The following is a 14021-nucleotide window of genomic DNA, read 5'->3' on the forward strand; positions in this document are numbered from 1 at the left end:
GCAAGGGCTCTGGACATCAGAGCTGGCCGCTTGTACAACAGCGGGACCGTTGCTTGTCAGCTACGAGAGTAACACCGCAGCACAGCGACTGCTTCTGAAGTGGAAGCACCACGGTGTACCACGTTATCCAACAATGTCCAGAACATCGAAGCTGCTTCGAGCTCTTCTAGCAGGTCATTATCGCTCTGTTCTTGAGAGTTAACCGGTCACCTCTTCTGTCAACAGCCCATGGAGGCTGATCATGTTTCAACACGCTTCAAGCCACGACCCTGCTATTCATCGAATCTGATACGACATCCTGTCTGCTGACCCCATCGTCACCTCAAACTCTTCCTGCTTCTTGATAATGATCCGCTCCTGGCTTCCCCAACTGCGCCTGATCTCCTCGGAATTCGCATCCGGCCCTGTAATCTCAACGTTATTACCAGCCACATCAGGACGCAAATCCATCGAATCTGACCCTGGAGCGCTCAGTCCTGTCTCTTCCTTGTTTATCTTGAGATCACCCAGCGCTACCAACCCAGCCCGATTGATTGTGTCCCTCCAGCTTCGCCCGGATCGCGCGGATCGCGCTGAGGGACAGTGTTGGTTCTGCGTGCGCCACGTATCGTCGTCGATCTTGTGGAAGGGGCGCATGAACGTCTTCAAGCAGGGCAGTGATGCTGCGAGAATCGACCAGAGCAACTCAGTCTGGGTCCACATGAGAGAGTGGATTACATCTAGTGCCACGTCTTTGGAGTCGTGCATGTTGGCGATGTGGGCGAGGTTCATGGCGGCGAAGAGGACGTTGAAGAGGCGCACACCGAAGACCATGGTCACTGTTAACTTCGCGGAGGGTTTGATCAGGATGTCCAGAAGGAGCACAATTGGTACGATGACCAGTAATGCCTCTGTAATGATGTCTACGGCCATGAGGATCTGCCATCGCGTGAACTACATTTGGCGGTCAGCAGAGGAATAGAGACGTGGAACGCTTGACTCACTCTGTGTGGACAGTGGTCAGGAATGCTAACGTATCCCGCATCTACACAGTCTATTCCCAAAGCCAAGACAGATATGACGCCAAAGGAGGCTGCGACAATGACAAGAGCCCAGCAGACTTGAGCGTTGCGACGCCGCCCGTTCTCGAAAAGCCGCTGGGTCAATATGGCGGTCGAGACCTTGGAGCAGCAGTGTGCAAGAACAAAGAAATATGCATGCGCAGCAGCATACTATGATGATAAGTCAGCTATGCGACGAAAATACTCAGTGTATACGTACCCGTTGTATCTCCTGGACGACCGCATACTCCAGCAAACCACTCGCCTTGCCCAGGCCTTTAGCCACGGCGACTAGAACGGAGATGTATTGCCCGATCGCTAGAACAGTTGACGCCAGAAGGGCCCAATCGTCATGTCCATACATGCCATACTTGACGATGAACCTGATGATAAATGCTATGATAGCGTAGACGAACGAAAGCAGAGTGATGATGGATAGCCACGCCGAATGATCCTCTTCAGTGATCTGTGTAAAGTACCGTGTTCCAGGGATCCAGTTCGCAGTGTCTATGGCAGCATAGCCGTCCGACGACATGGCAGGTGCTGTTGTTCAAGACCATGTTTGAAAGAGTAGGTCAAACAGAAGGTCTTCCATATGGACAGAGTCAGCAACAGGTAGTGCTAGATAAGACGGCGCATAAAAAGTGGGATCGGAATATGCGATCTGCTTCCGCTGTATGCGCAAGGCCCAAGCCGGCGTGATAGGTATCGAGCATGGTTGTACTTCATCTATCTGCCAAGGTTGGCCAGCGGAGGCTTTAACGGTATTTGCTAGCTGCAGGCGAGTGACGGATATCTGCTCGCCCATGTCACCTTCTTCGGAATCTCAAGACGTGAGCAGTACCGTCCAGAAGAGATCTCGACGCTTGCCAGTGTGTTCTGTGCCTTTGCTTCGCAGGCCAACTTACCACATCATGGCTACGACTGCGAGCGCGACGTCTTCGTCGACAGACAAGAGCTCGAGCAGGATGTGGATCGTCCGGTCCGCGATGAAGACGGTGCTTGCAGTTAGCGTCTCATACAGAGGAGTGTGCTAAGTGTTTGGCAGAGACATCGGAGCATTCGTGTCGGACCAGGATAGGACCATCCCGGTCTTGTTGCGAAGTGCACCGTAGCACACGAGCACGCATCTGCAGCTTTATGGTCTGTCGAGGAGCTGTCAGATGGCCATCACGAGATGTCCCATGGTCAATATGATGTTGCCATGATGGAAAGGAGGAGGCGACGTCTGAAAGTGTGAAGATGCATGACCCGGCCACCACGCGCCTGGAGCCGAGGGACCCACAGCCTTAATTCGCAACGGCCCAAGACTCCTCTCCGTTTCATCTCACGACTCTTGACCGCCGTTACTCCATCGAGAATCGTTATTGTGCCGGATCGATGCCAGCTTCCGCAGCAGCAGATTCACGCCGTTTCCACGTGGATGTCCGGCGCGATGCGCTTGCAGCCACCATGCCCGGGGCCAGGGGACAATGTGAAGATTCGCAACATCGTGGCTGCCGAAACGACGAGTCTGTCTGTTGGATGAAGTACGTTATGTCCCTAGGCGCGGTAGAAGGGAAAAGAGCCACTCTGGCGTGTCTGGTCCCAGACCGCATCGAACCTGAACACGCATCTGCGACATGCTCTCTCAATTGAGCTCCCCGCAGCGCACCATGCCCTCGAGCGTGTGGCCCAGATGACTGGGGTATCTTCCTCCCTGCTATCCAGCTACCTGATGATGAGCCGACCGCCGACCAAAGACTAGGGATCACGTCCGCGCAGATTAGCCTTGTCTGTCTCTGCGGCATGCGTTTGAGCTGGTTGGAAGTCTCGGAAGCCCGCCAACGACGCCAACAAAATCACTAGCAAACCTCTGGACCACAGGCCGGCGACGTGTCTGCTCACTGCTAATAAGACCCTCTTTGCTGATGACAGATGAAAGGCCATGGGCCAAGATGTGGACCTGTCGATCCTGTAGGCTGGACTTTTCGTTTGTACCACCTTCTCTCCCGCTCGTCATGCAGGTACGCGGTTTTGTGGCGTCTCGCCCACACTGAGAAGAAGTGAAAGTAGCAGCCATGCCACGACATCGCTCGCGGTCCTCTCTGGATCTCACGAGGATGTATCACGAAAGCGCAAAAAGCATGCGCGTCAATCCCACGATGAGCGCGGCGACACTGGACGACATGTTTATGACTGAACCGACCGTACGTGGCGAAATTGGAGAAATCACCAGGCATGATAAATTCGATATGACGCGCATGGGCAAGAAGCAGGAGATGCGAAGAGTCTTTAGGCAGTTTTCGATTCTGTCTTTTACCTGTGTCATCATGGGCACCTGGGAGTTTCTACTCACCGCAAACACCCAAGGACTGGTTGCCGGTGGCCTGGCAGGACTTTTCTGGAGTTACCTTTGGACTTTAGTTGGATTTGGTCTGATTATCGCGAGTATGGCCGAAATGGCGTCGATGGCTCCAACGTCGGGCGGCCAATATCATTGGGTGTCCGAGTTTGCACCAAGTAGCTGCCAGAAGTTCTTGAGCTACACTACTGGGTGGTTGAGCTCGATGTCTTACCAGGCTGGAAATGCTTCTGGCTTCTTCTTAGCAGGAACGGTCATTCAATGCCTGGCCATGGTCAATTACCCGGATTATGCAGCTCCCAACTGGCAAAGTACAATGTGCGTCCTGGCTGTGGTGCTGATTTCGGGCATCTTCAACATTTTCTGCTCGAAATGGTTTCCGGTGATGAATAATATCTCGATGACGTTCCATATTACGGGCTTTGTGGCAGTGGTGGTTGTCCTATGGGTTCTTGCACCCCACCCTCCTGCACGAGAAGTCTTCATAGGCTTCTCGGACATGGGTGGCTGGTCATCAATGGGGCTGAGCGTGATGGTCGGTCAAATCAGTGCTATTGCTTCACTTGGGTGTACGTATCTTTTGCACTACACCGTGGAACTTCTGCTGACTTCCAAAAAGGCTCTGATGCTGCAGCACATATGAGCGAAGAAGTCTCCGATGCCAGTCTTTCAGTACCTCGATCCATGGTGTGGACCTTCATGATAAATGGGAGCACGGGCCTGATCTTCTTGGTTACAATTCTCTTCGCAATCCCATCTGTCGAAGACGCTGTTGCCGACCCCACTGGTTACCCATTCCTCTATATGTACAAGGTGGCCATGCCAAACAGCAACGTCGGCACGAACATCTTGACAATTGTGCCGGTGCTAATGCTCATGGTTGGCAATATCTCTTTCACGGCATCCTGCGCTCGCCAGGCCTGGTCTTTTGCTCGCGATCGAGGCTTGCCATTCTCGAGATGGATTTCCAAGATGGATAATAGGGTGCATGTTCCCGTCAACGCAACTTACCTGACGCTAGCATGCACAACTCTGCTCTCGCTCATAAAACTGGGCTCGAATGCAGCCTTCAACGCCATCCTGAGCTTACAGCTGTCGACACTGATGGCATCCTACCTGATCGCGATCACTTGTGTCGTGATTCGCAAGATCCAGGATCCGGACTCATTACCAAGGGCACGATGGTCTCTTGGACGGTATGGGCTTCCCATAAATGTTGTCGCGATGCTTTATTCGGCCTTTGCCTGCTTCTGGTCCTTCTGGCCGAATACAACGCTGGTTGGCACGACTAGTGAAAATCTGGAGTCTTTCAATTGGGCACCGGTCATATTTGTGGGAGTTTTCATTGTTGCGATGGTGACTTACGTCGTGCAGGGGAGGTTTGTGTATGATGGACCGGTGGCTTTGGTGAAGAAGATATGATATGTTAGGGAAACAGCCGTGTAATGTAATGATTGACACCCACCTATTGTATTGCTTGAAGGAAGGCTTTTCCAGCTGTCAGGCCATCGATGTCATGATCGATTCCTCAAGGTACTGTCAAGACCGGCGACAAAGCTCTCGCAACCCAGCTCAAATGAACACAGGGCGGTGGTGAGTCTTTGTACGAGACTAATTCATACACATCATCAGGTCGTTATCAACCTCGACTGCGCGCGCTATAGTGCACGTAAAGACATCGAGAGTAGCTCATTGTATAGCGGATGATCAGGTCTTTATGGCTGGATATCGGCGGGTGTCGAGATTTCAACGGCAGGAAGCAAAAAGTGAAACAATCACATAAATATCTCAAGAGTGGGGGGACCAATTGGTTTCATTCTACGACCAAAAATAAATGTGTAACTTTGCATTCAAGGGGAGTCGAACCCCTACCTATCGCTGTCACATGGAAGGCGATAATCCTAACTTCAAGGTCGTTAATATTGAGTTCATTCTCAATGGGAAACATAATGTGTACCCGTTAGACCATGAATGCACCATATGATAGTGCTGCTTTGCTGGTGCACTGCTGATGAACAACTTGGAAATTAAATGATATATATTACTCCACCACCATGACAGCTCGGGTCGAGGAAGCTGAACAGCGCGAGGCTGGACGACTGACAGATAGAGAACGTTTACGTGCCAAGTCTTCTGAGCCACCGAGTCAGACACATACTTTCAGGTCCGTGATACCGTATCAAGCACGTCTGTCGGCTGCTAGGCGTCGTAGGTCGTGGAGTGGTGTTGGTGAAAGACTTTCACACGCCAAGCCTCCGCGTGAACGGCTGGACCCGACGAGGTGAAGTCAACTCCACGTGACTCGTAGCTCCAAACTGCAATCTCATCTCCAAACTGTTCTTGCGCTGTCTGCATCACAACATTGATCTCCGATTTCGTCGAGTCCGACAGAAAGAGTGCGAAATTCGAGTATCAAACAATGATTCCAACGCTCAAATGATCGATCCGACCCTCGACAAGTGGCTGGACTCGCACTTCTTCCGTCGTAAGCAGTACTCCTTACCACTACAAACACGATGCTGATGTACGGCATGTGTTGACACACTTGCAGACCATGGCCTAATGTACCAGAGAAGAACATCAACTTCACGATGGTCGGCACTGCAATTTCTACAGCACTAACGGCGCACAGTCTCGAGAATGACAGGCGTCATCCTCTCCTCCCTGCACGATTCCCGAGCCATCTCGCCATCTCGCCAGGCGCCAATATGCCCTCAATGAACACTCACAGCAGGCCTGGAAACATTCGTCCTATCACCAAGCATGTTCGGCAAGGCAACAACGCTTCTCCTACCTGCTCCAATGTTCTTTTTCCCAGCTGAGTCGTCTCCTTCGCTCTGGCACACTCGTTGCAAACATGGTTCTTTTCTCCACTCTGATTGTCAACAAGTCATCAAAGCTGCCATGCTCCAGCGATTTCTCCCAAGCAAACACGAGCTTCTTTGAGCCGTGACCCATATAGATTAGCCATCTCGTCACAACTCAGGACTTTCTTCTCACCAAGCTTTGCAATCAGCTCTTGACCTGCAACTCTTTCCCCCTCCTCCTACCTCTTTGGAAATCACAGTCTTCAGGAAGATTCAGAAACACCAAGTCTACTGCCGGAATCTGTCTGTCAAAATGGACACACAACAACCCCAGAGTGCGCATGACATCGACCGAATCGATGTCCAGACCCAATACGAAGTCTTCAAGCCAACTAAGTTCGGAGTCCAGCAGCCCTTCTTGTACTGCGACACTGCCTGCACTGGAAGAATCGACCAGGCGGCCCAGGTCGTGGACAGATCTGGACTGACCAAAGCCGAAGAAGCATACATCAGCCAGTGCATGGTGCAGTACGCGAGAGAGCACTTCGGCGGAAATGGCTTCGACATCTGGGCTACCGTCGGTGGTAAGACTCGCTTTCTCGTTGATCCTCAGGCGTATCCAGAAGCGGCTGAAGTGCTGAAAGAAATGAAAGGTCTTCGTGCGGTTCTGAAGGTGTACGAAACCAAAGGCTATCCATACCGAACCCGACACGATGATCTCTCTGGTCGGTCGTCGGGGCCCGATGATCCTCGGCCTATATTCAGCAACGACTACAAGCGGATGTACCTGCCAGAGGATCACAGGCTTCGTCAGACCCATGGCCTACGCTTCAGGTGGTCGAAGGTCGAGTTGTGGCAAGACACGGCCTATGACAACAACGAGCTGGATGTAGAATATGACGTCCTCGAAAAAGAGATCAACGAAAAGGTTGGGTCTGAGAAGATCACCGACTTTCGCCTCTATCAGGTTGAGGTCAAGATCCATACCAAGGAAGTTAGCCTTCGCGATCTTGTGGGTCTCATGCTCACTGCCAACAACATCTTCCAGTCTAATGCCGCAAGAGATTTGGTCAACGCTTTCTTGACCAAGGAGTACATCAGCTCGGAGAGTGTGGTTCGTCACGACAACAAGTTCTATGATTTGACCGATAAGCGAACCGAGACCCTTCAAGGTCTCAAGCGTGTCACAGGTGCTGCTCGAATCCTCGGCATCAACTTTGTAGGCGAGGTGGTCATGTTGAGCAGGTCAGTCACCAACTCCTTTTTGCCGATGGGACCAGTGTCGGACTTCTTGCAAACCCGCTTCGGACAGCCACGTTCTGACTCAGATGATTTCTATCTCGAAAACATGCGCTCTACGTTGCGAGGCAGATTCGTCCGGACCTCCAGCCAGACCAAAGCTATAGCTGAGATACCTGGCGACCTGTCACATGCTGTCGTGCCAGAACATAAGCACAAGGACTGGCCGAACAATAAAGCCAACATGTTGCTCTTCCCTTACATGCCTGCACTCAACCTTGGTGCCATGCAGCGGCCAGTCATGATGCCACCGGAGCTATGCACCTTGACTCCCATGCAAAGCATCAAGACGAAGCAGGGTATAAGACCACAACGTGGGGCTGCAGCTGTAGAACTCGGGCAGGCAACAACGTCCACTGCCAATACGAACGAGAACACAGAGATCACAGACAACGTCGTCTCCCAATCGATCAAAAAGCCTGACGCGAGCACTTTGGATACCCAGTTCCAGCGCCTTTACACGAAAGAAATGAAGCCGGAATTTCTCTTCGTTGAAGTCACTATGGCTCACGGGGAGCGTGCTGAAACCTGCAGTTGGACGAAACTACAGCACGACCTTGCCGAACACATACGAGTGAAGGACTGCGAGCCAGAGTGTAAGACTTTGTCGCTCAACTTCGATCCTGCTGACTCAGGGCTCATTGATAAGTGGACCGAGGAGCTGAGCAAGCTCGCAAAGGAAAGACGGCCGGATCGTAAGCACTTCTTGATCGCAGCCATCCCAGCCGGCCAGCACAACAAGCGTATTTATCAGGCTTTGAAGAACATATGTGACATGGCTGTCGGGCTCCAAAGCTTTATCGTTGGCGCTGGTACCCTTGGTCAGAAGCTGGACAAGGACATCGATTCAGGGAAGCTGGTATCCAAGCCCGCTTCATCGAAGTCTCCTGCTGGTAATGTGCTGCACAGAATGCGTCTACGCAACCCGGCAATGTTTTTGCCTCACAATCCTGACAAGGGCCAAGTCTATGACCTGGCTGTGGCGGTACATATTGCACCAATATCAAAGAACAAGGATGGCGCCCTCAGCAGCGATCTCTTCCTCATCTCCATCGTCGCTCGTAGCATGGAAAGTGCCACGGAGTACTACACCGATATCTCGCTGGTCAATGTCGACGATCAAATGCTGATGGATCCAATGCGCAAGGTCGCGTTCCTTCTGTCACACGCTGGAAAGCCAAAGGGTGGACGAAAGCACCGCATCACCGTCTTCCGCTCCGGCGTGATGCCTCACAAGCATGCCGCTGAGCATGGTGCTCAGCTCGCGCTCCGTGTCAAGCCGAGCAAGGCACCCGATGTTCATACAGTATCGACTGCTACCGCTGCACGCGAGTTTGCACAGCTTGAGAGCCACCTGAAGGAATTCTCTGCAGAGAAGCGGATTCAGGCAGCATACATTCTTGTCGGCGAAGACAGGAGCATCATCGGTGCTACAGATCCAACACAGGCGACTGCTCAGAGGACCGATGCTGGTCGAACACCCAAGGCTACCACAGTCCTCAGAACGACTAACATCCATGATTCCATGCGTGAGCAAAAGGCTTCGCTGCGACACGTCAGCTTGGCGAAGGACACACGAGCGCCCGCTACTGTCTCTATCAAACATATTGGTGGCTCTGTTGCTTCAGCAGCCGTCGAAGAGGATCGAAGTGCTTTGGTTGATCCGGCCAACGCTCAGAACGCAGCCAACGCCTTCGCGAACGCATTGGAACGCCTGTCCAGTGTCTTCCGTGACGATCACCTTGGTCTCTACAACACCAAGTGGCCCGTTCCCACTCATCTTGCCCGACTCGCAGCAGACAGAGCCGAACTTCACCTCGCACGGGACGCTGCGGGCAATTTGAACCCCACGGCTGGCCTTCAACCCATCGCTCAAGGAGTTTGCGACACCCTCTACTACGTCTAACAACACACGCTCTCACCAAAGATTGGACCGACACCTTCTTTGCACGACACTCTTTCAAAAAACACTTACCAAGTCCTCGTCTCCAACAGAGGCCAGCTCCAACCGAGCTGTGTCATGCTCATCTCACGCTTGCTGAGAACGACTGGCATCTTTCTGCTTTATATGTACAACATCGACTGGCTTCTGGGATTATGATTTGGATTGTTTCTTCGCGATAGCCTCAATGGCTGAGTCGTGCCTGTGTATCTTCGGGGAAAGGGTGCTGGCTAATTGTTTTCGGATGGGAATTGGTTCCTCGCGATAGCCACAATGGCTGAGTCGTGTCTCAGTATCTTCGGGGAACGGCGCTGGCTAATCATGTACTCTGAAAATAGGGATTCTGCTTTCAATACCTCATATCGTCTCATATCTAACTAGCGGTGTTCATTCCAAGTGTCATAGCTTACAAGTTCTGTACTCCTACGACATCTGGTGTCTTCCATCATCGCCATTCTCGTATGGTCCACCTTCTTCCTTGACCAGACCATTCTGCTCATTCGCATCCTTTGATTGCTGCAACCACTCTGGCGCCTCGTCCTTGCCGCTCTCTTCCTCTTCATCGCCCCCTTCCTTCGTCTTGTGGACGGTCTGTGGGTCGTGCTCTGCTGGACTGTAGATTTGTCACAAGCTCGAGTGGCTGCGACGTGCTGGTGTTGATGAACTGATGCTGTGTGCCTGCTGGTACAGCAACGACGTCTGATGCTTTCACATCCTGCCTCTTGTTAGCGGGAAGCCAAGCATACGCGTTTAGTTCCCACTTGCCTGGTCCTTGCCTGCCACTGTAGCCTTCCCCTCACCACCTGTGAAAATCAGGACTTGATCGACAGTGTGGACCTCGTCACCGATGTCACCTCCCACTGGGACCTCCATCGTCACGACTTGACTGTAGAGGCCGGTATGTAACACCTTCCTGAACTGTCCGAAGGCTCTCACTTCCGAGGTAAGCTTGGGGAAGTAGACCATCTCATGCTTGGGAGGATCACGCGAGACCTTGGAGTCTTTGCCCCTGGTTGCCGGTGTCGTAGAGAATGCTCGTAGAGTCGTGGGTGGTCGTGGGACGTTTGGATAGAGCGCTCGTGCTGTACTTACGATAGCTCGACGCTGGAACAACATTGTGATGGTGGAAATGCCCCGAACGCGTTGGAGAGCTCATATGCATGCGATACATGATGCAACGGTCCGAACCGCGTGTCTTGCAGAAGTTGCAGGTGTTGATCCTGCTGGTCGGAGAGGGGAGGTATGCGACCGAGGGGACCGATATCGTCGCCTGGAGAAGATGGCCCTGATTCATGTACATCATTACACACTAGACCATACTCACAAAACCGAGAACTTTCAGGAAGCAAAGCATAGAAAGTAGCCCGGTCCAGTCACTGTCCTGAGCCGCCCATACGTATATCCTCCATCACGCCCCGAAAGCGACGCTCCTCACCTGTAACACCGCCTTTCCGAGCAACTCCGAAAGCATTCACGTTCCTGCCTTTCGTCTCACGCGGCGACGCCCTTCCCTGCTGTGAATTGGGTACTTTGACGAGCGTGAAGCCGTCGTCACTCTCGGGGCTGGAGGACGCTGTCCGCGAAGATCGAGAGCATGGAGACTCGGCCGAGGAGACTTGGTCTGTATATACTACAGTGACATCCGCTTCTGCAGAGTGGACCGGCGTTGCATGGCTTTGTGGTCGAGCAGGATTACCACCTGAGAAAGTCTTCGTCTTCAGGTTGTACTGCAGATCCTCAGTGTGGAAGGCAAGGTACAGTGCCAGCCACAATACTCTTTCAGCTCTGGCATCCTGCATAACAGAAGTCTCGATAGCCCTTCCATCATCCTCGCATTGAGCGTCGAACAGACCCGCAGGGAAGTAGGATTGAGTCCAGCTGAGGCCCCGGATGAGGTAGTCTTCGCTCAGTGGAGGGACCGCGACCTTTGGATCGCGCGACAGGAAGACGCCTTGCCTGGAACACTCCAGAATGCGAGCACTGATCGGATAATGCTGTAGCAAAGCATTCAAGAACGACGCCAAACCAGACCAAGACAACCGCCCTGTGCTGAACGGCATCCGAAACGTATGTTGGGGGTGACTATTAAGTAGGCGGAGGCGTAAAGAATGCAGACTATGCAGAAAGACAAGATTGACGTGAAGGAAGCCGAGAGCGTTGTCCAGGATGGTGGCAAAGTTGTACTGTTGCAAGACGTGGTTGAAACTATCGATCCAGAAAGATGTGCCGAAAAGGAATGCTTGGGCGTCGGGCGTGTCATTGTTGTTGCCGAATGGTGAGGGAGGGTGGTTGGATGAGCCAGAAGGTCTACCTTTCTGCATGACCGTACTCATGATCATGGAGTATTGCTGAGCCAATGGGTTGGTAGGCGATCCATATTCAAGAATCGCTGCAGAATTCGTGATGGCGAAATAGGCACCAAATTCTCGAAGCTTCGTAGGCTGTTCGACCAGAAGGCGAAGCGCATCGGAGCGTCCAAGGTCGATGACACGCTCATGGTTCCCAGTATAGTTCAAGGCGTGAAACGTGACGATACGAGCTTCGGCTGATTGAAAGCTGGTCTGCACTGTGTGCTCGTCTTGGACGATTGGGTTACACAGTGTCAATAGTGAATCCCGTGCGTTTGGAAACGGTATGACACAAGTCAAAGACTTGGTGTACAGACACAACTTGCGCAAGCTGGGTCTCTCCAATATCCCAAGATGGTGGTAGAGGCGACCGATTGCTGGATGACGGTCGGAAGCCAGGATGTACCAGCGGGCAGCCACTCCTGAGCAGGACGTTAGTGTACAGGATGGGCGAGGTCACAGCCATGAACACGTACCTCCCCATATGGCGTGAGCTTCCTTCTCCTCTTCAATGGCCATGCGATATCTCGCCAGGTCTCCTAGGCACTCAATCCACGTATCTGTAAAGGTTGGGACAGTCTCATAAAGTAAGGCCATCATCTGATAGGCCAGATAAATGAAGGCGAGCATGTAGTCTTGACTCCCAGGTCGGCGATGGCGTAAGACCTCCAGAAATGCGTGTATTCCGTGCTTCCACATTCTCGCAGGCATGCTGTATTTGGTGGCAAGACCTCGAAGTGCCGGTGTAGCAGACGGATGTTGAGTGGCCTGTGATGGGATTAGAGACTGTTGTTAACGTGATTCGTCCTGACTACTATACCATTAAGAAGTCGTGATGCTCGTAAAGGAGAGTACGGTGTAATGCTATCAACGCTTGCCACTGCTCTGCTCCAAGTTGCGAATTAGGATCGGCCGCTTGAGCAGCATCAATGTTAATACATTTAGCTTCCACCATCACAAGCCCAGCATAGATGCCCTTCACCTCAGCAGCAAGCTGTTCTTGGGAGATCGGGGAGCTGTCGGGCTGGAGGATCAGTCCCGGATATCGACCATGAGGAGGCAGCTGTTTTCGTCCTTTCGACCGTAGTTGACCAACATCTTCTGCGATACCCTGTGAGACAGAAGCACCTGGAGACACAGAGGCACCTTGGACACAAGAGCTTGTATTCATTCCCGAAGGATGTGGAACATAACCGGAGTCATTCCGGACAGGGAATTCTTTCAGTCTCTCGTGACTTTGAGCAAACGGGCTCACATGACACTTGGCCTCCATCATCCGTCTTCCGAGGCCTTCGCCTGACGTGGTCCGATGAAAGTTGAGCCGATCTGATGGACTTCGTCGCTGATGCTTAGGCGGTACTTCAGGGCTCCGCAGTGCTTCGGCGACTTTGGCACCACCGGACCATTTCAGCGATTGTCGTCCACCTGGCCTGCTAAGCTCGATACTGGCTCGACGTTTGGTGACATGGCCCGCGGCGCTCAAGATGCCTCGCTGTTGCTGTCGTTGCGGACTTGTGTTGCCGCTACGAGCTTGATCTAATGATAATCGACCCAAGATGGCAGTGGTACTGGCACGAGGACTCTCGCCTCTGTCTGAGTCCGTTGAAGACGCATTGTTGTTGTCATCAAGTTCCATGAGCTCCTCCTCCGAAGAATGTTCAGAGGGAGAATCGTATGTGGGCCCTGGGCTATATGCACCCTTGGTCCTTTGCTTTGTCAGTACTCTGTGGGCGTCACGGGAGGCCGCAGCAGGGCCAGTATCAGGCTGCATCGATGATGCGTCATATCGTTACGTACATCTCGCGACGACCATGCCCTGTTGCCTTCTGTGGCGAGATTGTCGCATGACAACAGTCGCTCCGGAAGGCATCGGTCGCACCAGCACGGGCATATTGCTCAAGTGGCACTCCATGGTGCTTTCGACGCTGGTCTTGGCCTCTCGATGAAGGAAATGATGGATCCTTGTGATTCATATCAGACTGGCGTGGTCGTCGCTGCTCCCGATGCACAAGGTGTTGGTTGACAAGCTAGAGCCACCAAGTCAGCTTCCGAGGCTCCCGGTGGTTTTCGGCACCAGCGGCCTGTGTGTCTGCTCAGTCGACGACCTTTGCCTCACATTCACGAACCTCACCTTGATGCAAAGAATGAGTCGGATGTGAGTTTCCTTGATAACGACCGCATTCGCAGGAGAAGACTGGCCGCGAGTGTAGAAACGCGTGCAAAGGGTCCAAGTTCCGGAGC

The 14021-nt window shown here is 52.6% G+C and overlaps 5 protein-coding genes across 5 annotated transcripts; 2 read left to right on the forward strand and 3 right to left on the reverse strand.

Moving 5' to 3' along the window:
• Positions 1 to 276: 276 nt before the first annotated feature.
• Positions 277 to 1575, reverse strand: CLAFUR5_05853 (uncharacterized protein; the record flags this gene model as incomplete). Its single annotated transcript, XM_047905001.1, has 3 exons — positions 277 to 933; positions 984 to 1211; positions 1261 to 1575. The coding sequence occupies 3 exons, from the start codon at positions 1573 to 1575 to the stop codon at positions 277 to 279; spliced, it is 1200 nt and encodes a 399-aa protein (XP_047762628.1).
• Positions 1576 to 3100: 1525 nt separating this feature from the next.
• On the forward strand, positions 3101 to 4806 carry CLAFUR5_05854 (uncharacterized protein; the record flags this gene model as incomplete). The annotated part of the gene is made up of 2 exons (XM_047905002.1): positions 3101 to 3953; positions 4004 to 4806. 2 exons carry the CDS (start codon positions 3101 to 3103, stop codon positions 4804 to 4806), a joined length of 1656 nt encoding a protein of 551 aa, XP_047762633.1.
• Positions 4807 to 6504: 1698 nt separating this feature from the next.
• On the forward strand, positions 6505 to 9396 carry CLAFUR5_05855 (uncharacterized protein; the record flags this gene model as incomplete). Its single annotated transcript, XM_047905003.1, has 1 exon — positions 6505 to 9396. One exon carries the CDS (start codon positions 6505 to 6507, stop codon positions 9394 to 9396), a length of 2892 nt encoding a protein of 963 aa, XP_047762634.1.
• A 459-nt stretch (positions 9397 to 9855) lies between these two features.
• CLAFUR5_05856 (uncharacterized protein) lies at positions 9856 to 10548 on the reverse strand (the record flags this gene model as incomplete). Its single annotated transcript, XM_047905004.1, has 3 exons — positions 9856 to 10045; positions 10080 to 10147; positions 10198 to 10548. 3 exons carry the CDS (start codon positions 10546 to 10548, stop codon positions 9856 to 9858), a joined length of 609 nt encoding a protein of 202 aa, XP_047762631.1.
• Positions 10549 to 10805: 257 nt separating this feature from the next.
• On the reverse strand, positions 10806 to 13753 carry CLAFUR5_05857 (uncharacterized protein; the record flags this gene model as incomplete). The annotated part of the gene is made up of 4 exons (XM_047905005.1): positions 10806 to 12202; positions 12257 to 12548; positions 12601 to 13486; positions 13578 to 13753. 4 exons carry the CDS (start codon positions 13751 to 13753, stop codon positions 10806 to 10808), a joined length of 2751 nt encoding a protein of 916 aa, XP_047762632.1.
• Positions 13754 to 14021: the final 268 nt, after the last annotated feature.

This window comes from Fulvia fulva, chromosome 5 (assembly GCF_020509005.1).
Source record: "Fulvia fulva chromosome 5, complete sequence".
Lineage (NCBI taxonomy): Eukaryota > Fungi > Ascomycota > Dothideomycetes > Mycosphaerellales > Mycosphaerellaceae > Fulvia > Fulvia fulva.